The sequence below is a fragment of the Tachypleus tridentatus genome, chromosome 1 (assembly GCF_004210375.1).
Source record: "Tachypleus tridentatus isolate NWPU-2018 chromosome 1, ASM421037v1, whole genome shotgun sequence".
Lineage (NCBI taxonomy): Eukaryota > Metazoa > Arthropoda > Merostomata > Xiphosura > Limulidae > Tachypleus > Tachypleus tridentatus.
The window spans coordinates 145,916,989-145,940,300 of record NC_134825.1 but is presented as its reverse complement, the minus strand read 5'-3'; the positions used below and the strand labels follow the sequence as shown (position 1 = coordinate 145,940,300).

Below are 23,312 nucleotides of genomic sequence, written 5' to 3'. Positions count from 1 at the left end.
TGTTGAAGTTGAGGATATGAAAACTGCTAGCAAAGAGGGTGAATCTTTTGGGTCTCTATGAGAAGATATAAGAGGATAAGGCTTGGTGGTACAGCTCTTTATGAGAAACTGAAGTGAGATAAATAATTCAGCTGTTAATGAGATCATACTTATGTCTCTCTTTTAATTTAAAACATATATTGGAAAAAGCTGTTCAAACCATGAAAGAGACAGGTTTTATAAACCATTTAGGAAATTTGGGAACATCTGAATGCATGTGGTCATTGCTGAATTTGGTTTGATGTTTTTCTACATATGAATATAAGGAATACTGAGATTTTGGTTACAAATTTCAAAAACAAATTTCCAAAGGATACTACAAGAATGAACTAACAGAAGTAATTTGGAATATTGGTCAACAACAACAAAAAAAGTAAATATTCAGGATAGACATCTCCTTTATAGAACAAAATGTGGTTGCAAGTATTGAAAAATAACAACAAAATATGCTAATATCTGATGGTTATGAAATGACTAGGTTATGAAATTCTAATTTTTCTTTAGTTCTTAGTAATGCAGAAGCAAGAAATATTTCTTGTTGTAAAGAGTGCTAGATGGCAACAAGGTAATTTCACTTGGGGAAAATCTTGCTTTATTATTTTGATATTCTTTCAAGGGGTTGGTGTTTATTAGATGAATGTAAGGTATATGTTTGATCTGTCTAGATTTTCAGGAAGCATTTCTTGAGGTGCTAGTTAAAAGGTTTCTGTGGGTTGGAGATTATTTGATTAATTTGATGGAAGAAATCAGAATGTTATAAATATAGTTTGTCAAACTGCATTAATGATGCAAGTAAAGTGCCTCAAGGCACAGTGTGAGGACCTTTATATTTTTTATTTTCATGAATAAGAAAGATGAAGGAATGATCAGTAAATTATACAATTTGCTAATAGTATAAAAGTTTTGGGTGCTTTTCGATGTAATGAGGATGCTGCTGCTTTTATGAAAAATAGTTGGATCATTTGATTAATTAGGCAAGTAAATGGTTGATGGCTTTTAATTACAATAAACACAAGGTAATGCATGCAGGGTGTTATAGTTTTTATTATAATAACTTTAACATTGTTATGGAAGAAAGCATTTTTGGCTATTGAGGGCTTGTTGTCCATGGAGGCTGTGACAGTCATTGTTCAACATGTAGTAGATTATTTTGTACACACTGAGCCTCCTCCTCCATGGTAAATTTTATCTGTTACCAAAGAGACACAAACCAAACAATCCTAGCTAACCCATAATTTCCAAAATAAACATTGCTCCTGGAAACCTGTTCAGTTTTGTTGACCAACACATAAAATATATTCCCTCTATGCTTTCTTCTTATGTCAAGGGTACTACTCACTTTCTTAATATCATAGAAGATATTAATACTACCAGACAGCTATCACCTGAACAGCCTTCTTTGCACAATAGATATTTCATTTATTTACACTAATATTCCACATGATAAAGTCTGCATTAAACTTTTCTATCCCATCAGAAGCTTAAACAGTAACTGATTTTGCCAGCTTGTTTTAACTGTAAACAACTTTGAAATCAATAACGAGTATTACCTTCAGGTTAACAGTACTGCAGTGTGTACTAAACTGGCTCCCAATTATGCCATCATTTGTATGGGTCATATTGAAAACCAGCTCTTATGACTTCAAACATGTGTGTTCTGTAGGAGCTTTTCATTACCTCTTCTTTTGGATTGTTTGGTTGTGATCCACTCTGGCATTTCTGGGTTTGTTCCACCTGCTGGTGCATTGGATCTTCTGTTTTTATTGCTCATTTCCATTAGGTTTGACTCTTGGCTTGTCATATATTTGAGGCCCTTAGTATGGTGGAAGATCATCATCTGTATTGGCAAGACAGGGTTCTACACATGTTATGATTTCTCCACTTTCAGTATTTTAATTGATTTGCTCTAAGTTGGGCACAACTCTTTGATGCTTTTGCCACTCCTCTAAATACTAAACGTTCCCTCTTCTGGTTTCCAGATCCTTATCCTTTAGCCCTGGTGATTGATACCCTTAGCCAGGACTTTAATCACCTTTCTGTATATGCCTATTCACTTCTTTGTCTTTTTCTTTATTTCCTTATTGTGATACATATTATTTCTTGTTGGATCCAGTTGATAGTATTGCTTTGGCTTGCACAATCCTAGTTTCCCCTTTTTCATTAGTTTATATTCTTGTCTTCTCTTCTTCTGTCCATTTCTGCTCTTTCTTGTTCAAAACTATGCATATCTCTATATATGCAAAAACGGCTCGAAGAAGTGAAGAAGGTCGAAACGTTGTTCGCTCTTCTATGTAAAATATTTTCTCAACCCAAAAGAGCCGTTTTTGCATATATATTTATCTACAAGTGGGTTTTCTCGACATCACTGATTATGCATATCTCTCTTTCATGAAGAGATGTTGTCCCTTCATCTTCACATGTGGGATTTATTTGATCCATTGCCTACAGAGAAGGACCCTCCAGTTGTTTATTCTTTTTCTTAGTCCATTCCTATGGTTTTTCAACTCTCTCCATCTATCCATGGAAATGTTGGGTTTTGTAATTATCATTTTGTAAAACTTAAAAAAATGTTATCTTTATTGTGTAAATCCTGATTCTTATCGCCCAGATTTTAAAGAAATCATCTCCATGCTACAGAAATGTAAAATCACTACCATCTGCATAGTTCTGATATGTTTAATAAATAATTTTTATAACAGGTACGAGATAAAGACAGGCTCAAAAATGGGCCTGAGATAGCTTCAGATGGTATCCCTTTCTTTCTAACCATATCATTTATCAGTGAACCCCTGGCCATGCTCAGCAGGTCAGGTGCCAAAGCCAAAAGAAATCTTGGATTAAGTTCACAACTAGCATCTCTTTTACCGCTAGTTCCATATCTGCATAGTTCTGATATGTTTAATAAATAATTTTATAACAGGTGCGAGATAAAGACAGGCTCAAAAATGGGCCTGAGATAGCTTCAGATGGTATCCCTTTCTTTCTAACCATATCATTTATCAGTGAACCCCTGGCCATGCTCAGCAGGTCAGGTGCCAAAGCCAAAAGAAATCTTGGATTAAGTTCACAACTAGCATCTCTTTTACTGCTAGTTCCAAAATCACCTGGGAAAAGATATGGAAGGTCAGTGGGAGGTGTGCATCCTTTCCAATTTCTCTACAACTGCTAGGAAGTTGATGAGGTACAGAACATTGCCAATATTTTCAGTGAGAGGTTTTCTCATGTATCCAGCATTTCTGTTTCTTCCCCCACCTTCTTGACCATCAAGTCTTGAGCAAAGCAGTCTTCTCCATGACTATAGTTATTCCTTTCCACTGGTGAAACTCAATCTTGCTCTTCATCAGTCAGACCTGATGATGTTCACTATGATATGCTGTGCTATCTCTCTTCTGCCTCTCTTGCTATTCTTTTGGTTGTTTTTACCAGATCTGGCAGGAGAATGTTTTTTCTGATGCTTGACTCTGGGCTATTGCATTCCCTTCCTCTAAGCCTGGGAAGGATCCAAAGATTTCCTTTAACTATTGCCCAATTTCTTTGACAAACTGTCTCTGTAAGATCTTAAAGAGGATGGTTAATGCTCATCTTGTTTGGTTCCTTGAATTAAACAGTCTCCTCTCTTCCAACTAGTTTTAGTTCCATTAACAGTGCTCCACTGTCGACTACCCTATTTGACTTCAAATGTTGATCATGGATGTCTTCTTCAAAAAATAACATCTTTTTTCTGTGTTTTTTTACCTTGAGGATGTTTACAGCACTATATGGAGGTATGGCATTTTGTGAGACCTCCACTCGTAAGTGTTGGGTAACTATTTACCCATTTTTATCCAGATCTTTATACTAAACAAGTGATTCCAAGTCTGTATGAGTTCAACACTTTCCCATGCTTTTCCACAGGAACTTGAAGTTCCTTGGGACTGTATCTTGAATGTCACACTTTTCAGTATCATGGTTAATTCTGTCACTACATAACTTCCTTCTACTGTTGCGAATTGACTCTGTATTGATGACTTTTACTTCTCATGTATGCCCCCTGCTAGTACAGCAGTAAGTCTATGGATTTACAATGCTAAAATCAGGGGTTTGATTCCTCTCGGTGAGCTCAGCTTAATGTGGCTTGATTATTATAAAACACACACACAAAGTTTTAGACTGCTCTCAATCACTTGCTGAAGTGGACCACAACAAAAGGTTTTACCTTTTTTTCTCCAAAACCAGTTACGTGCACTTCTGTCACTAGTGAGGTGTACACCCTGGTCCCACATTCCATTTCATTGATGTTGTTCTTTTGATGGTCTCTGAAACAAAGTTATTGGTGCTTATCCTTGACCATAAGCTTACTTTCTTTCTTCACATCAAGCAGCTATGTGTTAAGTGTATGAGGGCACTGAACATCCTCCATGTTCTCTCTTCAACCTCTTGGGAAGCACAAGATCTATTGTGCCCTCATTTGCTCCAAACTCTGCTATGGGTCTCTGGTCTATGGTTCTGTCAGAACTTCAACTGTGCACAGTGGGCTGTTTGCCCTTCTCCAGTCCAAAATTTGTACACTGCGTCTCACAAACCTCCTCTTCACCTCTACCATTACAACTTGTTTTGCAGCATGCTGTTAAATTTTTACCCTTACCACAACATCATACATGGGGTTGTACCATCCTTTCCTTAGTGGGGAATAGACAGCCTGCCATTCTTCCAATTGGTCTTTGTATCCAGCCATACCTAGCTGAGTTGAGTGTGTTATTGGGTGATGTTGCTGTATCTGCTGATCAGGCCATCCCACCATAGCTAATTAACATCCCCACCTTTCACCTTTCTTTGATTCGTCTGAGGAAGGCTGATACCCACAATTAGAAGTACCATCTTTTCTTTGCTGAACGTCTTTCAAACCATTCTGCCATTATTGTTTATACAGATGGTTCAAAATTAGGTGACTCTGTAGGCTTTGTCATGGTTTGTTGTGGCTTGGTAGTTGCTCACAGGATCTCTACAGTTTCTGTGCCACTGTCAAGTTGTATGTCAGTTCTCTTGCACTAAATCATGTTGAAATTGTGCAGTACACCAATTGTACTATTTACACTGACTCTCTTAGCTCCCTACTGGCCCTGGAATCATTTAGCATTAGTTCTCACTCTGTTCTCATCAATATTCATAAATGGTTGGCCCATTTTTCTTTATCTTTTATTAGTATCTAGTTTTTATGGATACCTGCCTATGTTAGTATTCATGGGAAAAAGCTTGCTGGCATATTGGCTAAGTCCATCTGTCCTGGTGCTATCAGAGCTGTGCCTATCCCATATATGGACTATGGTCTTGTATTGAAGGCTCAGCTTTGAACCAATTGGCAATCAACTTGTGGTGAGAAACATTGTAACAAGTTTTTTGTTCTTTGGCCATCTTATTTCCGTAAGGTTCAGAAGGAGAAAGTTGTCTTGTCTATGTTACATATTGGTCACAGTTTTTAACTCATTGGTTTCTTTTATCTAGGACTGATCCACCAATGTGTGGCCTTTGTGACACTTAAGTCACAATAGCCCATGTTTTAATGTCATGCCCTTGTTACAGTCATAAGCAGCAGCATTGTTTAGAACGTCTTTTCTATGTGTTTACCAATGATGTTGAACCAGCCTCATTGACAATAGTGACAGTGTCCAACTCACTTGTGCTTTTAACTTTTCACGAGCCAATGTTTTTTTTTAATTCTATTTAAATTTTTTATCTGAATTTTGGACATTATTTCATTTTACCTTAATTTATTTTTACATTTCAACAATTTTACTTTAAAGATTTTTACCAGTTGTGTAACACAGAAAGCGTTGTTGGTTTGTGCCAATAAATGCCAAACAACCAATCAATCAAGCAAAAAGATAAAGACCATCATCACATTTTAAAATAAGTTTTTATTTTTTCTCCCCAATAACTACTACTTAAATCAGACTTAGGAAAAACAAAACTGTAAAGAAAAATTTACCTCTAAATAAAATACATATTTAAAGAACCTAACAGTTAATTTTAGCTAGCAGCCTTAGTATAAAACTGTGATATTGACTATCAGAGCTAGAAAAATTCTGTAAACTCTACTTTTGTTTGGACAGGTCATTGTAGAAATTTGATTGGCAAAAAAAATTTCATGTTACTCAAATAACTTAGTTGACCACATGGACTGAGATCTGCACGAAGTATCCAATCTGTGAAGCCAAGACTTAAAACAGATTATTTTTCTGAAGTTAAAAATACATATTCTCAAGAAAATTTCTGTAAATTATGAAGTCTAAAGTCACAGTTTCTGGAATCTGCACAATTATTTTAAAATACATATAATCTGTCTGGAAAAGGTTTTTGCTCTCATCAGTACAGTGAACAAGATAGTGATCATAACTGTGTACTGTGAGCTTGTAATTAGGTCTTGCTCTACTGTAGCTTGACTAAGTAGTCATAACAGCTGCTATAGTAACCTAGAAGTCTTGTTAACAATTACTTTTCTTTGACCTAAAATCATGGTAACTGCTGACTTACTTTGGCATAAATGAAGTGGTAACAACTACAGCTTAACATAAGAGATCACACCAAACCTCATAGTGTAACTTAGAAGTTATAATAACATTTACTGTACTTCAACTGAGAATGGAATCATGTTAATAGCTAATACAGCTTGATATAAAAGACATGGTCACAGCTGCTATAACTTGATCAAACAATCATGGTAACAGCTGTTATACCTTAACCTAAAAGTCATTATTAAAGCTAATTTAGCTTAACATATAAATTGCACTATCCCCTATAACATTACTAGAAGTTGTAATAGCTGCTACTGCTTAATTTAGTAGTCATAACAACAGCTAATATAGCTCAACCCAGAGGTCGTGAGAACTACTACATGTACGTATATATATACACACACATATATAACGACCTAGAAATTATGATAACAGCTGCTATAACTAGATCTAGAAGTTGTGATAACATGATTAATATCTTGACCTAAAATTGCAGTACTGACTACAGCTTGATCTAGAAGTTATTAAAGCTTTTGTATCAGGGCTTAGAAGACATAACTGCTTCAGTAGCTTGACTTGGAAGTCATTATTACAGCCACAATTGATTTACCTAGAAGTAAAAATAACAGCTACGATATCTTGATGGAAAAGTCATAAGAGCTATTAAAGCATGACCTAAAAGTCATAACAACCACTTTTTTTAACATAAAATTCTCGCTAAAAGGTACTATAGGTTAACCTAAGTATTATACCAGTTACTATAGCTTAGCCTAGAAATTACACCAGTTGCTACAGTTTGAATTAGAGGTCATAACAGGTATTGTTACATGACCTAGGAGTCATTATAACAGCTACTCAAAGTGACCCAGAAATCAAAATAACAGTATAGCTTGACCTTGTACTCATATTAGCTACTACAGCTTCATAGAGAAATCATACTACTAGCTACTATAGCACTGTCTTAATAGACAGTGACTTGTGGCAAACAAAGGTCTGAAGCACTGTTCTTACAGTCTGTAATTTTGAATTTGCAACAAACAAATTAAGAAAAAGATTTTACAGTTGGCATTTGTATCACAAATCTAAGGCTTATCTTTTATTATATTCTAGTATAAATTTATTATAGTTAGTACAATTAAGACAAAAAATTTTGCCCATTGTGATTTTCTGTTATTACCTGTTATATTTACATTTTCTTATTAGGTTTGTTCTTGTGAATGATAGAGGAAAATATACGAACAACTTATAACTAAACACTCAATCTTATTAGCAAACATCATACATTCAAATCAGCTTTGGCTTCAGAAATTTGTTGGGTCATGAAAGTAGTCACTATAAATAGTCACTGCAGAAAGATCAGCAGCATATTATAATCTATGTTTAATGACAGTGAGAGTTAAACAGCTCACTTGTGAGGAAATGAAAATAGCATACTTTACAAATGTGGAATAGCACCTCAATTATTATCTCTATTAAAAAAAAAACAATCTTATACCAGGATGTGTTTTGCTGTTTGAATAGTGAAATGCAAAGCAGAAAACTATGTCCACATCTTGGAAATGAGAAATGTGTCAAGTCAAGATCCTTCTTTCTTTGTGGATCATTATACCTCTAAGCATATTTATGAGAAATATGAAATAGTATGTAGGCACTTAGATTTCATTAATCTTGTGCATCTCTCCATGGATACACCTAATGGAATTTCTATATTGCAAGAAAGCACTGAAAACAAACAATTACAAATATGCTTAATGTTGGCAACTTTGGTATGCATGTACTGCATAATGCATTTAGAAATGGATGTACATCAGCAAATGGAAAAAGTGATTATGCTTTCTTCAAGTCTGCATTGAATATTTAAATATTCACCAACTCACTATGCATTATTCATAACTGCAACAGGTTTATCAACTTTTTTCCCTTGCATTTTTGAAGAGGTAGATAGGTTGAAAATGTAATGGTTGCTGAGAAAATCCTGCAGATCATACCTGATGTTGAATTGTATATCAATACAGCAAAACCTGAACAACTTACATAGCTGAACATCACATTGTTTAGTATTTACAGCTGTTTTTTTTTAGAGCTATGCTCAACTTCTTCATGGCCATGGATAGAGAAAGCAAACTATTCCTTAAGCTTTACCAGGTAGACAAACCAATGCTACCAAATTTCTACAGTTACATGACCTTAGAACAAGGGGTTAACAGAAAGGTACATCAAATCTTAAACAATGAAAAATGCCACATTTGCATTTAAACTTTTATATATTGATGTTCTAAACTCAGTCAATCACATAAATATATTAAAACAATTCTAACAGAACTCAAAGCAAAGAAGTAAGCTTCTGATAAGCAAATTTTGAAACTCAAGTGAAACTGCAAGCTTTTTCTCTTGAAGATTGTAACTAAACTCTCAGAAAAGTCTCCACAGAAGTACCTTTTGGTAAAAAAAATTGAACTATTATAATCCTGCAGTTATTATCTCTAATAAGGAAGCGTGAAATAGAAAACTTGGGTTCTGAAGGCCACGTCAGAAAAAAAGTATGACAACTTTTAAAATAATTTAGCCATATTTACATTTCAGTTTCTGACAATTCATCTTCCTTTAGTAGCTTCATACCTGAAGATGAGAAATTGTATATATTCTTCCATGACCACTTGACTACCAAAACTGAGATTAAACTTTACAGAAAAGTTTATATTTCTGTGAATATTTTACTTCTCCTGTCTCTGTGGACAAAGAACTGTTGAACACGGGTTTTTAGTGAACAAAGAAGTGATGGTGGAAAAACTTGTTGGTTAATTCATGGTAACACAGCATTGTATTAATGATCATGTTCATAGTGTGCTTAACCTCAGTTAATACAAAAAAACTGCTACTTTCTACAGCAGGTACAAGGCAGAAAAAATACAGACATACCTTGAGTATCGACACATAGAAAAGGAGGTTCAGAAAAAAAATCATCAGAAAACATTCTGGAAGAATGAGCTTTTAAACATTAAGGGAAAAATATGCAAATGAAAGATGTTTAAGTCTTCATGAAATCATCTGACAGACTTACAGAAAAAAGCTGGCACTACTGGACAAATTAGTTTAATTTCTAAATCTAATAGCTTGAAAAAAACAGGAAAACATTAAAACCTACAGAGGTGGAACTAGAACAGAAAATGAAGGAATCAGAGGAATTATTTGAATATTGTTTAGTTCTTAGCATATATACTTAATGTTATCTAAGACAATTAACACTTACTACTTGGTGTTTCATTATTATTCTTACGTACAAATTCTGGTACCCATTTACAGAGATGGGATTTTATCAGAAAAATTTAGATAAAGTATTTGCTTGCTGAGGAAGACAGACAACAACAACATGTTTTATGTTTTGATAAAGGTAGTGAATTTTGTATTTCATTGTGTATCCAGTTTCATTATTTCATTTAACATAATGACTCAACTGCTCAGTTGTTTTGATTATATATGTATATACATTATTTTAAAAACAGGTGGAGTACATGCTGTTTGTTGATTTTCACATTTATCACCAGTGCATCGCAGATATCTACTGGAGAAAAATCCTTAGCTGAGCACACCAATATATCTACGTGACTATAAATACTACTAAAATGTAGTTTCTGACAATGATTAAACCTTTGAATGATGCACTTTTAGGACATAAATCATATATAATTAACTAAAATATAAAAGTAAAACCTAAATTTAACTGTATATCTAACTATAACATACTTAGGTAAGAAATAACCATAAGTGCTACACTTAATCAAGCTTTTGACAATTCTACATTCAGTGACATGTAATCCATGCCAACAACTGTATGCCCATTTCCAGGTAGTTGCTGTAATATTATAGTTTAAAATGAGCTCTTTGTAATCAGTATACATATGTGTGCATAACATCTACATGTAGGCTATAAAGCTCAATCAAAGCTGTTGAAGGTAGACATGGAATGCTATCAAAGGTTGAAACATTTGTTTACTTTTTCCAACTTTGAAATGAAGTCGTCTAAAGGATGTGTAAGCAACTTACTGATAAGACATGCTTCTACTCAACTATCATTGTATTATTGAAGATACAGAAAGCCAAAGTAGAGAATTTTCATAGCTCACTGATAATATACATTTGAAGTTTTAAGTAGTTTTTAAAAGTTTATTTTGAAGTAAAGGTTTTAAAGCTTAGATAACATAAAACTTTATGTTGTAAAATACATTTCCATGTTAATTAATTCACATTCATTGCTATTTAAGGTGTTTAATTAAATTTTGAATGTCACATAGTGATTTGCACTATGTGTTTAAAAGGGGAACCTGTTGTGATAGGGTTAAAGGGACCTGTCTGGTTGCTTAGAAGGTTAATTGATTTTCATCCCAGTATGCTAATAGTGAAAAAATGCTGTCCCTAAGATGTTTACTTGTGAGGCCAATTCTTGTAAAAAAAAAATGATATAAGTGAAATAGTTAAAAATGAATATATTGCAAGCAGCTTTCTGTATAGTGAAAATATCTTTAACCAATTCAACTTAGAAGTGTAAAAAATATGTAGAACCAGATTTCAATCACTATGTTACATTGTTCAAAAATATCTTTCATTTTACATGATAATTGCTCCAGTAAAATCTTTAAGAGTAGAAAACACTTTTTCAAATCCATAAAACTTAGGTTATCTAAGCCTTTTGATTTATTCGTGGATTTCACAAATAAATTTCTAGTTATGGTTGTTAACCCATTAAGTTTGTGATATGAAGAGATTCATTAATAGCAACTGTTTTATTTACTCAAGCATTTTTGTGTTTTCAGAATTGGCTCTAAACTACAAAGTCGATGGGAATGAAAACTTTCAATTGAAAAAATATCATTGGGCAGTAAAGTCTTATACAGAAGGACTGAAGCAAAGGTGTTCAAATACAGAACTAAATACCCAGCTACTTACCAACAGGGCTGCTGCGAATTTTCATATAGGTATTTGATACAAATATTTTTATATATAAGGAAAGGTAGTAAATTATGAGAATTCTTTATTTTTCATTTGAACTAATAATTTAATTGCTGCAACTCTCGAGAATTTCAGGTCTAACACTGGTTTGATTGCTCAAATGAAAATTAACTTCAGAATGATAAAACATTGTGTACTATTTGATATGTTAAATTCTGCATATTGTGATTTTTCTAAAATATAGTATGTTATTTTTGTAAATATGCCCTCAAGAACTCAGTTGATCATTTTTATCTTACCATCTCCCCTTCCTTTATTACTTTTCATGCATATATTCTGCTTAGAGGATGGATTTTCAACCAAAACTTTATGAATATATGTACCTTCTGTATATATAGTGTTTCCATAATTGAAATGATTGAATTTTTTAGCTTTCAAAAAACAGATTAATATTAATTTAATTAATTTCTTTATATAAAGTATAATGCTGTGAGATGAGTTTTACAAGTAATGTTACATCCCTTGTTAATCTATTAATTGCAGGAAAAACAGGTAAATTAGCTAGTTTTTATATTGATTGCAAGTGTAGATTTTCCAGAAAATTTTTCTTTTCAATTTAATGTTCATACTCATTACATGTTAGAATGTAGGTTTTGGTAACTTGAAGAGCATGGCAGCAAACAATTCATATTAACTGTAAATGAGAAAATCCTCACATACAGTAGGTCAAAAGAAATAATTGCAAATTATATGCTGAATTTTATATATTAATAAAATGATAAACTTAAGAGAATCCTATGTTAATCCAAGAACTAAAAAAACAAATCATTAGTGTCTGATGAGTAACTTTAATGTTTCTAAATTGCCTATGTTCACTACTGAAAAAAAACTTTTAATCCTGAGCTTTTGTTTATTTATTTTGCTACTTCTATATGAACACATGCTATTTTTTGGTAAAAACTGATTTCCTGATGTATGTCAGTAGTCATTTCTTTGTGTAAACTTAGGGTATTTCAAATATCATGTAAAATCAATTTCATAGCAAGTATCAGACAGACAAACTCTCATATAACAGCAGACTTGATCAACAAATAAGGGGGGTGTTCTGTAGTTTAAACTTTAATACGTTTTAAGTTCCACAAGAAATGAACAGATTAAAAACTTATGCAAATAATCAAACTTCTGTTGTGTCTAAATAAAGTTTTTTAATTAAAAGTGGATGATTATCTGTACTGGATTGTTGAATACCTTGCTTGCTTTTGTTCTCTCAGTATAAAACTGTTGAACTCGTCACAATAAAAGCCAATAAAACTGGAAAAAGCACATCTGAAATCCAGCTTATACACTTGCTTTGTATGTCATAATAACTTTAGTCAACAAAAGGGTAGTAAATGTTTTGTTACTCACATTTTACAACACTTTATAAAGCCATTCTGCACTTACATTTTTGTGTATGAACAAATTTTAGCCAATCTATTACTGTTACCAGCAAAAGATATTTTATTGCTAACCTGTTAAATTTGGATTCTATGTACAATATTGAAATATTCCTGGGTACAGAGGAAATATCATCTATGAAAGAACAAAGAGTGATGTAGCTATAACTAAATAGTGTTAGCAGTTATGGGCTATGTTTTACTTCAGTGACAGGAACTAATTAATAATAAATTTAGAATAATCTGTATAACTCTAGTAGGTAAAAAACTCATGATATGCTGCATATGACAAACACATTTTTTAAGTATAATTTTTTTTTAATCTGACACAGAAGTATGTTGTGAATATAAGACATGTTCTTCCTAACCAGCTATGCAAGAAGAAAACTGTTTTAACAACAGAGATCTAAATTAATAGTAATCAAGTACACACAAGATATCAGAATGTGAATTAAGAAAATCTGAGAACAAGCTACTGGAATTATGATTGGTATAAGAAAAATGAAGTTCAGTCTTAAAAATTACCCGTTACTATTAAAGGTTCTGAAAATATAAATAGCAATTTGTTAAGTGGACATGAAAATTGTATTGTATCTGTATGCTATTTAAATCCTGTGAATAATGAGAGTAACTTCCTTTCTCTTCTGGGTGGGAGGGTGGCTATGGTACATTCTGACATCTCTGTAGGCATTGTTTGTATCATAGAACAAGGTGGTAGCAAATCCAGGTCTGTGTTTTCATATCCTGAATTTCCTTTCTGGGCTCACAGTTTCCACATTGTGGTCTTAGCTTGTCATTTTTCTGGCTCCCTGAATCTGATTGTGGATCAATTATCTTCTCTTAACAAAGTTCTCTTTACAAAATGGTCTGTCCTGTGATCCACAAGTTTTGAGGTTGGTGTGTTCTTAACTGGGGACACCTCATATATACCTTCCTGCCCCTTGAAACATAAAACTTTATTTCCTTTGGACTCCCATTCCATACCTGCTAATTTTTGGTGATTATATTTTGTCAAAATTGGAGTGGTCTTCACACTTATGCTTGCCCTCCTATTCAACTCCTCTACAGAGTTCTATTGCTATTCCAAAACACTCTGTGTCTCATCCTACTGGTGGGTCTAGATTAGCCAGTGTAACAATTGTTTTCACTGCTCCAACTGTTACTTGTATAACCTCTGTCTTGGTCCCTGTTCTGTCAACCTTAGTCATTGTTCATCCACTGTTTTAGCCCAGGGACTGACTCCACATGTTACATCTTTCCTTTTCTGATCTATTAGATCTTCTTCCATGTTACATATCACAGACACTTGTATATCTTCCACCTCTTTGACATGGTTTCTGTCCTCCCCATCTTTCATTTCCTCATCTTTCCCATTTCTTCACCTGGATGTTTGACAAAGGCTCATCCATTTTAATTTGTTTAGCTATCAGACAACTTTGTTGAACACTTTCTGTTTTGTCTTCCCCCTGTCATTTCCATCCTTTTCCACTGCTGTTGGGTCATGCATCCTCCACACTCCTTTCATATCCCTTCTTGGGATCTCAGTGTGAAGCTGTATGCCTTTCCTGCCCTTCTTTGAACCTTATTTTCATGTTCCATCTACCATCTCTCCTTCAAAATCTATTTCCTTTTTCTCCTTGCTTGTAGATGTTGTAGATCAGATATTTATGCCTTTACTGTTACACACTTCATTTAACATTCCTCTTATGTTATTCAATAGTCTGATGGGTCCTTCCTCCCTGAGATCTATGCTGCCCATGAAAGCTGTTTGGCTTTTACATTTCATCTCCCACTGGTACTCCCATTCCAATTCTGATAAGCTTTTTTGTCTAGTTCAGTCCTTAGGATGCTATGTGGCACATCCTCCCTCCTTTTGAGCTTCATGTTTCTGACTTTTTATTCCCTGGAACCATTCTTTTCCTATGATCTATACCCTGCATGCTGTTTGGGTTTATCAACTCGTTAGGCTGGCATATTCAGATTTAGCTGTGGAAGATCACTGTCTCCACAACATTTCTCCTCTTCAAATTCAACATATCACTATATCTTTAGCTGTTCACCTTCACCCTCTGTTGGAGAAGATCACTCAGGCTGGAATGTGGACTACTCCAATATTTTCATTGCTCATTATCTTATAGGATTTTGCTCTGTCTTTATCAGGTGAATATTATGTCACTCCCATGCCAGTTCTACACACACATCGTTTCACCTTTGCTTGTGGTAAATCATATCACCTCCTTTCATTTATGCTTTTATTTTTAGTATCCTTTGTTTTTACTACTGATAATGGAATTCTACCTTACAGCAGGTGTTGCCTGGTCAGGTATGCTTTGTCTCAGACCTACACTCTTTACTGATTGAACTATAACACTCACTTTAGAAATGGGTGTTCCACAAGACCACTGATGACATACTGAATGGTGTTTGTGTATATTAGTATACACTTTTCTAACTCAACTTTATTAATAAAACAGAAGGAGATTTCTTCTTCTTGTCTGCCGAACCTCTGCTTGAATGGATCAGGGTTATCGCATATACTTTCCTCTTTATTTTCTTCCAGTGAAGCATGGGAGTCCTTCCCAGTTGCTGGAGTGGTGAGCAGTGGAGACTTCCTCCTGAGTGCATTGTTGTGAATTTTTACTCAGTGAGAAGAGGGCAATTCTGATTTATCTCATACTGTGAAGAATCATAGCCCCTTATAAAATCTAACAGTTGTAATTTAGTTACAAGTATCTAGTTTGTTAGCTAAAACTGGAAACACTTTCAAACAAGTAATAAAATTGCATAAATACCTGGACAAGGCAAACCTCCATCCACAACACAGTTAGGTGACAGTAAGGCAAACACAGATTAATTTGTAAGTGAGAAGAGGGCAATTTTGATATTTCTCCTTCCATTAATACTTGATGCTCAGGTAATCAACTGTAGATTATAGCAGGACCAGCCTACATGGAATCCTTCTCATAATATCAAGTTCAGGATGACAATGCCTTACTCCTATGATTGTGTATGGTAGAGGACTCTTCTCATCTTCTCATTAATTACAGTTGAAGGAGGTTCTTTGCTTGTTTCAATGGTTGTGTGCAATAGAGGTTCCATCTTATTTTTAATTCCTGTTGCAGGAGGTTCTTTCCCAGCTCCTGCAGTTAAGTTAGGAGAACTTCATCTACTTCATAATACTGGTAAAAGGACATACATACACTGTCCCTATGGTTGAGTGAATGTTTCATTGAATGATTTATGATTTTTTTGCTCATAATATTAGTTACGGATATATCACTGTTCATATGGTTGAGTTGAGGCAACTCCACAGGGATCTCTTGTACTGAAAACTTACTTAGAGATTTTATTCGTTTTTATTGAATAACAACTTGTGGTTTTCTTTAACAACCTACATGAGTCATACAGTTTACTGAAGAAAGGAAAGCATAAGAGTAATATTCAGTTAGAGAGGGTCAGTGTAGGAAATAAAGTAATACAGTTATATTGATTAAAGAAAGGATTAACTGTACCAGTATATCCCCAAAAATATTTCACCTCGGTGTGGATTCCTGTACGTGATAAGGGGACCTCCTTGGGAAGGTTCTGTTCTTTTGGGTTACCTCCTCTGGGATCTAAACATCCACCCACATGTTTTCCATGCATGGCAACCCATGAAGGGGAGGAAAGGATCCTGGTGGTTGAGGGGTCCAACCCTAACACACCACTTTGGCCTTAAATTCCTGTAGACGAGTGACCTTAGGGTGGCCCCCTTGGGTCAGTCGGCTGGTCCACTTGGGCTAGAGTCAACTAAGTACCAGTGTTGGAAGTTCTCAACAGGTGTTGTGGATGTTGTACCTGATGCTGGTGTTTGGGTATAATGCTCACGAAACCCTGATGTTGCTACAGTGTCCTTGTTTGACATTGTAGTGCGCTCCCTCGTAGGGCTCCATGGTGGGTGGGGTCAGTGGGCACCGAAATTTTCTTTTTTTCCTATGGATCCTCCTAATAAAAATTTAAATAAAATAATGTCAGTAAAGAAACTTCGATCTGGAGACATATTGGTTAAAACATCCACTTCCCAACACAGTGAACTCCTCTTGAATTCAAAGGCATTTGGGGATGTACCTATTGAAATTACCCCTCATGTTACCTTGAATTCATCATGAGGGGTTATTGTTGAGAGGGATTTGAAGAACATCCCCGAGTTAGAGGTTCTCTTTTGTTTCTTCACTCAAAGAGTTTCTGCAGTGAGGCTCATCTCCACTCGCAAAATGGAGTTACACTGCCGATGGATATCCTCGTTTTGACATATACATCACCACGTGCACCTGTCACCATCAAGGCAGGTTATTTAAATTGCAGGGTACGGCCGTACATTCCAAACCCTCTTTGATGCTTCCAATGTCAGAGGTTCGGCCACTCAAAAACATTGACCCACATTGTGTCAACTGCAATGGTTTTCACCCTTTCTACTTTTGTTTTTGTCCTAAATGGTTGGAGGAAAAAGAGGTGCAGCATTTGAAAATGACTCATAACATTAGTTATTTTGAGGCTTGGAAATTGCAGTCCATCACTTCATCTCAGACATATGCTGCTGCACTTTGTACCATAGCTACAGTGGGAGTGCAGACAGATCCCTCTGTACCTTCAAAAGAATCGTTCTCAAAACAAATGAAAAGCCTTTTGACCTTCATGGTTAAAAAGGTTGATGAATCAACTTCTACACCCATCTCTGTTCCTCTCAAACATTCCAACAAACCCCAAGATCCACATCCTTTGGTTCCAAATACAGGCATTTTTCAGATACATCTTTTTCTCCCACCCCAAGATGCAAAACAACCATTTGTTCACATCCTGAGTCACTGGAATCCCCTTCCAACAACAAAGACCTGCCCAATTGAACCAGGGCAGGATCCATGGAGGTCGATAGACCTCCTCCGAATAAGGACAGTAAGGAAAAAAGACGTGGTCATAAACAGAAGGGTTCTACACCCACTTTGCCTATGCGTCATTAAAAATGGCCACCTTGATACAATGGAACTGTCGAGGTTTACGTTCTAATCTGGATGACATCAAAACACTGACTGCTTCCTACCATCCTGTATGTCTTTCCTTACAAGAAACATTTCTGAAATTTGCTGATATAGTCACCTTTCAGCAGTTTTCTCTGTACAGAAATGACAGGCTGTGTGATGGATGAGTACATGGAGGGGGTGGCACTGTTGGTTGATCAGCATGTGTCTACCCTGTCTTTGTCACTCAACACACCCTTGGAGGCCGTAGTCATCCATGTTTCCTTGGGTCATACCATCACTGTTTGTTCTCTCTACCTGTCCCCTGGAGAGACATATGATCAATCAGACCTTGATGCTGTCGTTGAACAGTTGCCATCTCTCTTTCTACTCCTGGGGACTTTGATGGACATCATCCCCCCTGGGGAAGTGCTGTTATTGATAGGAGGGGTTGCTCTGTAGAACGTATGCTCTCTGATCACAACCTTTCACTTTTCAATACTGGTTCTTCCACTTATTTTCATGCACCTAGTCAGTCCTTTACTGCTATTGATTTCTCAGTTTGCTCCCCTTCATTATTCTCCCATTTTTTATGGAGGGTTGACAATAATCCACTAAGCAGTGATCATTTTCTTATACTTTTGAGAGAGACTGGCTGTGGTCGATGCCACCCTGCCCGCATGCCCCGGTGTAAGCTGGATAGGCAGACTGGTCCACTTTCACTGCTCTTGTAGAACTTGATCCTGCCATCGTCTGTCAGCCATCAATAGATGACTGTGTGGCAGCAGTAACTGACTGTATTATACAAGCAGCTGCTCAGTGTATTCCTAAATCCTTGACACGTTTTCCACTGTATCCTCGTCTGTGGTGGTATCCTGCTTGCCACATGGCATGGAAGGCTCAAAAATGGGCCTGGGATACTTTCCGTAGATATCCCACACTTTCAAACCACATCGCTTTCCAGCAGGTCCGTGCACATGCTAAGTGGGTGAGATGTCAAAGCCAGAAGGAATCTTGGATTAAGTTCACAACTGGCATATCTTCTACCACCAGTTACAAGGTCATATGGGACAGGGTTTGAAAGGTCAGTGGGCACTACAATTCTGCCCCCCTCTCGATTTTACTCTCTGATGTCCAAGAAGTAGCTAATGTCCAGAGCATCGCCGATACTCTAGGTGAAAGCTTTTGTCAGGTATCTAGCACTTGCTCCATCTTCATGGCCATCAAGACTTGGGCAGAGCATTCACCTATTTTCTTTTGAACTGACTATCTCTTTGACTATAATCTTTCCTTTACACTAGTGGAACTGAAACTGGCCCTTCATCATTCTGGCAGTACATCTGTTGGACCTGATGATGTACACTAGGTCATGCTGCACCATCTATCTCCTGCTTCTCTTGGTATTCTTCTCATTGTTTTTAACCAGATCTGGCAGGAGAATGTTTTTCATAATGCTTGATGCCAGGCTATTATCTTACCTTTCTCTAAGCCTGGGAAAGATCCCAAGATTCCTTCAAACTACTGTCTCTCTAAGACCTTAGAGAGGATGGTTAATATCCATCTTGTTTGGTTCCTCGAATCAAACAACCTCCTCTCGCCCACCCAGTGTGGGTTCCAATGACAGCACTCTACCATGGACTATGTAATTATACTTGAAACATCAATCAGAGAAGCCTTTCTCAAACGACAACATCTTGTATCAATATTCTTTGACATTGAGAAGGCTTATGACACAACATGGAGGTATGGCATTTTGGGAGACCTCCATATATATATGGGTTACGTGGCCATTTACCCATTTTTTATTAAAAATTTTTTTAACAGAAGGAGATTCCAAGTTTGTGTGGGTTCAACACTTTCCCATTCTTTTCTACAGGAACTTGGGGTCCCTCAGGGCTGTGTTTTGAATGTCACACTTTTCAATATAAAGATTATGCCATCTTTGCAAACAGGCTCTATGTCGATGACTTTCACATCTTGTGTCAGTCGTCAAACATGAGATATATTGAATGGCAACTACAAACTGCCTTTGATTGTGTACTGAAGTGGACTACGGCAAACGGCTTTAATTTCTCTCTCTCTCTAAAACCGTTTGCATGCACTTTTGCCACCAATGGGGTATTCACTCTGATCCTGAACTCCGTATCAGTGAAGTTTCACTGCCTGTGGTCCATGAGACAAAGTTCTTGGGGCTTATCTTTGACTGTAAGCTGACCTTTATACCACACTTAAAGTAGCTATGGGCCAAATGTACAATAGCACTGAACATCCTCTGTGTCTTCTCTACCACCAGTTGGGAAGCAGATCGATGTTCCATGTTAAAGATATATCGTACTCTTATTTGATCGAAACTCTACTATGGATCACTGGTCTATGGCTCTGCCAGACCCTCGGCCTTAAAGATTCTGGACCCATTCATCATCAAGGACTTCAACTCTGCACTGGGGCTTTCTGCTCTTTCCCAGTTCAGAGCTTATATGCAGAATCTTGTGAACCTTCTCTGCACTTTCGCCATTTGCAACTGTCTTCACTATATTCTTTGAAACTTCATTCTTTACCAAAGCATCCCACCTGGGGATGTGTTTTCCTTCCTTGGTGTGCCATACATTTTCAGAACAGATGATCTGCCATTGCTCCTTTTGGCCTTCGCGTCCAGGTGCAATTGGATGAATTGAGTCTGTCCTTGGATAACATTGCAGTATCCACTGGTCAGCCCATCCTACCATGGCTTATTGCAGTTCTCAAATGTAACTTTTCTTTAAGTCATCTGAGAAAGGCAGATACTCCTGATTGGAAGTACCGTCTTTTATTTACTGAACTTCTTTCGAACAATCTTTCCATTCCAGTTTATATGGATGGTTCCAAATCAGGTAACTCTGTGGGCTCTGCCATGGTTTGTTGTGGTTCGGTGGTTGCACGTAGAATCCCCTCTACAGCTTCTGTGTTCACTGCTGAACTGTATGCCATTTCTCTTGCCTTGGATCATATTGTAGCTAAGCAGTACTCCAACTGCACTGTTTATACTGACTAGCTTAGTTCTCTACTGGCCCTGGAATCACTTCACATTGGCTTACACCCTGTTCTCGCTGTACTTCTATCCAGTTTTTGAGGATACCAGGCCACTTTGGTATTCTGAGGAACGAGCTTGCAGACACGGCAGTTGAATCTATCTGCTCTGGCACTATCACCACTGTGCCTATTCCATACATAGACTATGGTCCTGTATTCAAGGCTCGGCTCTGTGCCAGCTGGCAGTCAACTTGGAGTGAGCAATGCGACAACAAGCTTTTCCAAATAAAACCCTCTATTGGATTTTAGCCGTCTTGTTTCCGTAAGAAGCAAAAATAGGAAGTTGTCCAAACTGGACTACACATTGGTCACATTTTTTAACTCATCACTTTCTATTATTCAGGACTGATGCACCAATGTGTAGTTTGTGTAACACTCAGATCACTGTAAGCCACATTTTACTTTCTTGCCATCATTACAACTCTCGTCGACAGCACTATTTTAAACATGTTCTGTCCCAAGGTTTGTCCATAACATTAGACAGTGTTATTGGTGACAGTGATACTGTCCACCTTGATAAAGTTTGTAGTTTTTTAATGGCCATAAATCTTTTTAATGTCATTTAAGTGTTTGATATTTATTTATTACACCTTTTTAATTGTGGTTCCCTTTTAAGAGTCACAATCTCTCTAGTTCGATTTCAAATTGGAAAATGGCTATGACATTAAATAACTCGACACCAGGACTGGAAAGGCCAACTTTAGGTGACTAACACTACTGTTTGAACTACCCATTAGTTGTCCTGGCGAGTTATTATTACAGTTTTGCTGCATGCCTTTTATAACACTTTTGTCACTTTTCTTTTTGATACTGGCCATAATGACACATAACCCAGAACCAAGACTGGAAAGGCCAACTTCAGGTGACTTGACGGTGGTTCTTGTACTTACCTGTTAGTCTTCCCGTTGGGTTATGATCATTACCATTATGCTACAGAAAGTCTTTTACAACTTCTCTTACTCTGGTTTCTCTCTTAACATTGTTGACTAGGTGCCAACATTGGTTTTACGCTTTTTATGTTTTTCAATGCTGTTTTGTTTTACCTTCATTTCCTTTTATGAATTTTACTACATATTCTTTATTTTTACTTTTACTGGATGTTTAGCGCAGATAGCCTAGCTGCTTTGTGCCATAAAACACTAAATCAACCAACCAACCAACCAAAAATATTCTGGTGAATTAAATTAGAAAGTTGTAAAATTTGTATTAAAAATTAGGATGTCATTAAAGAAATTACATTTTTGTTTAAACCAGGTAATTACAGATCATCTTTTAATGATGCTGAGGCTGCTATGAAGTTAAATCCTAACCACATGAAGGCTTTAGTGAGAGGTAAGAATTGTTCCCAGTAACTTCTTCTATGATAGGAATAAAACTGTTATCTAAAATCATAATTTGCTAGAAAAATACTAACAACTATTTATTGCTTTGTTTTTCATAACTAGGTCAGTAAATTGCATTAAACATAGCAGAGTGAGATCCATCTGCTTGTTATCTTGGCATTAAAGGACAAACAATTGTTAATTTGCCTATCATATAACTTATTTCTTAGTTAGTGGAGTTTTCAAATCATTCTTATTCATAACTAAAGTTTATGTTTTTATGCAGGTAATTTTCTTAAAAAGCAATATTTCTGTATGTGAATTCCCCTCAGTGGACTCAGCAGATAGTCCAGTGTGGCTTTGCTGTAAGAAAACACACACTCGGTATGTGAAAGCCCTTATGCAGTAATTACTACTTCCCTAGCTGCTGATTTGACAAATATTGCAAACCATAGTTGAGCTAATATTCAAAGAAAAATAAATTACATGATTTTAGATTCACCCAAAGATTTCCTTCTAATGATATTAGAGTAAAATATAATTATATAAAAATATGATGTAAAAAACAGTTGCTAGAATGCAGATGTTATATTTTGTTTCCTCATGAAAGTAGGATTGGATCTTGTTCCAAATTTTCACAGAATTAGTATATATTATCTGGCTGTAATGTGAAGTAAAACTCATCTGTAAAAATATTATTTTGTTGAGCTTCTGGACATAGCTCTGTGCATCATTGCATATGTACTTTTATGATTTGCTGTAAGGGGAACATCCTTCTTTGAATCTATATCTTACAAGTTTGACTTGTAAAATCTGTTTTGAACCATATGTACACTGATACAATACCTTATTGTAGTAAACTTTGATTATAACAAGTGAATGATTTCTAGGTATTGCTGTTTAGTACACATCACTGTCATTTAAATTTAAAGGTAAATTATGATTGAAATAGTTATAAAACACAAATGTTAAATTTATTATTTTTAGAAGCAATAACTTATCATAGATTTGCTT

The 23,312-nt window shown here is 35.9% G+C and overlaps 1 protein-coding gene across 2 annotated transcripts in view; it reads left to right on the top strand.

Moving 5' to 3' along the window:
• Dpit47 (DNA polymerase interacting tpr containing protein of 47kD) overlaps positions 1-23,312 on the top strand; it is a 69,174-nt gene that overhangs the window by 17,230 nt on the left and 28,632 nt on the right. For both annotated transcript variants that reach the window (XM_076456877.1, XM_076456887.1), the window contains exons 4-5: positions 11,342-11,503; positions 22,231-22,308. In XM_076456877.1, the coding sequence (XP_076312992.1) occupies positions 11,342-11,503; positions 22,231-22,308 (240 nt within the window). The remainder of the gene's footprint in view (positions 1-11,341; positions 11,504-22,230; positions 22,309-23,312) is intronic.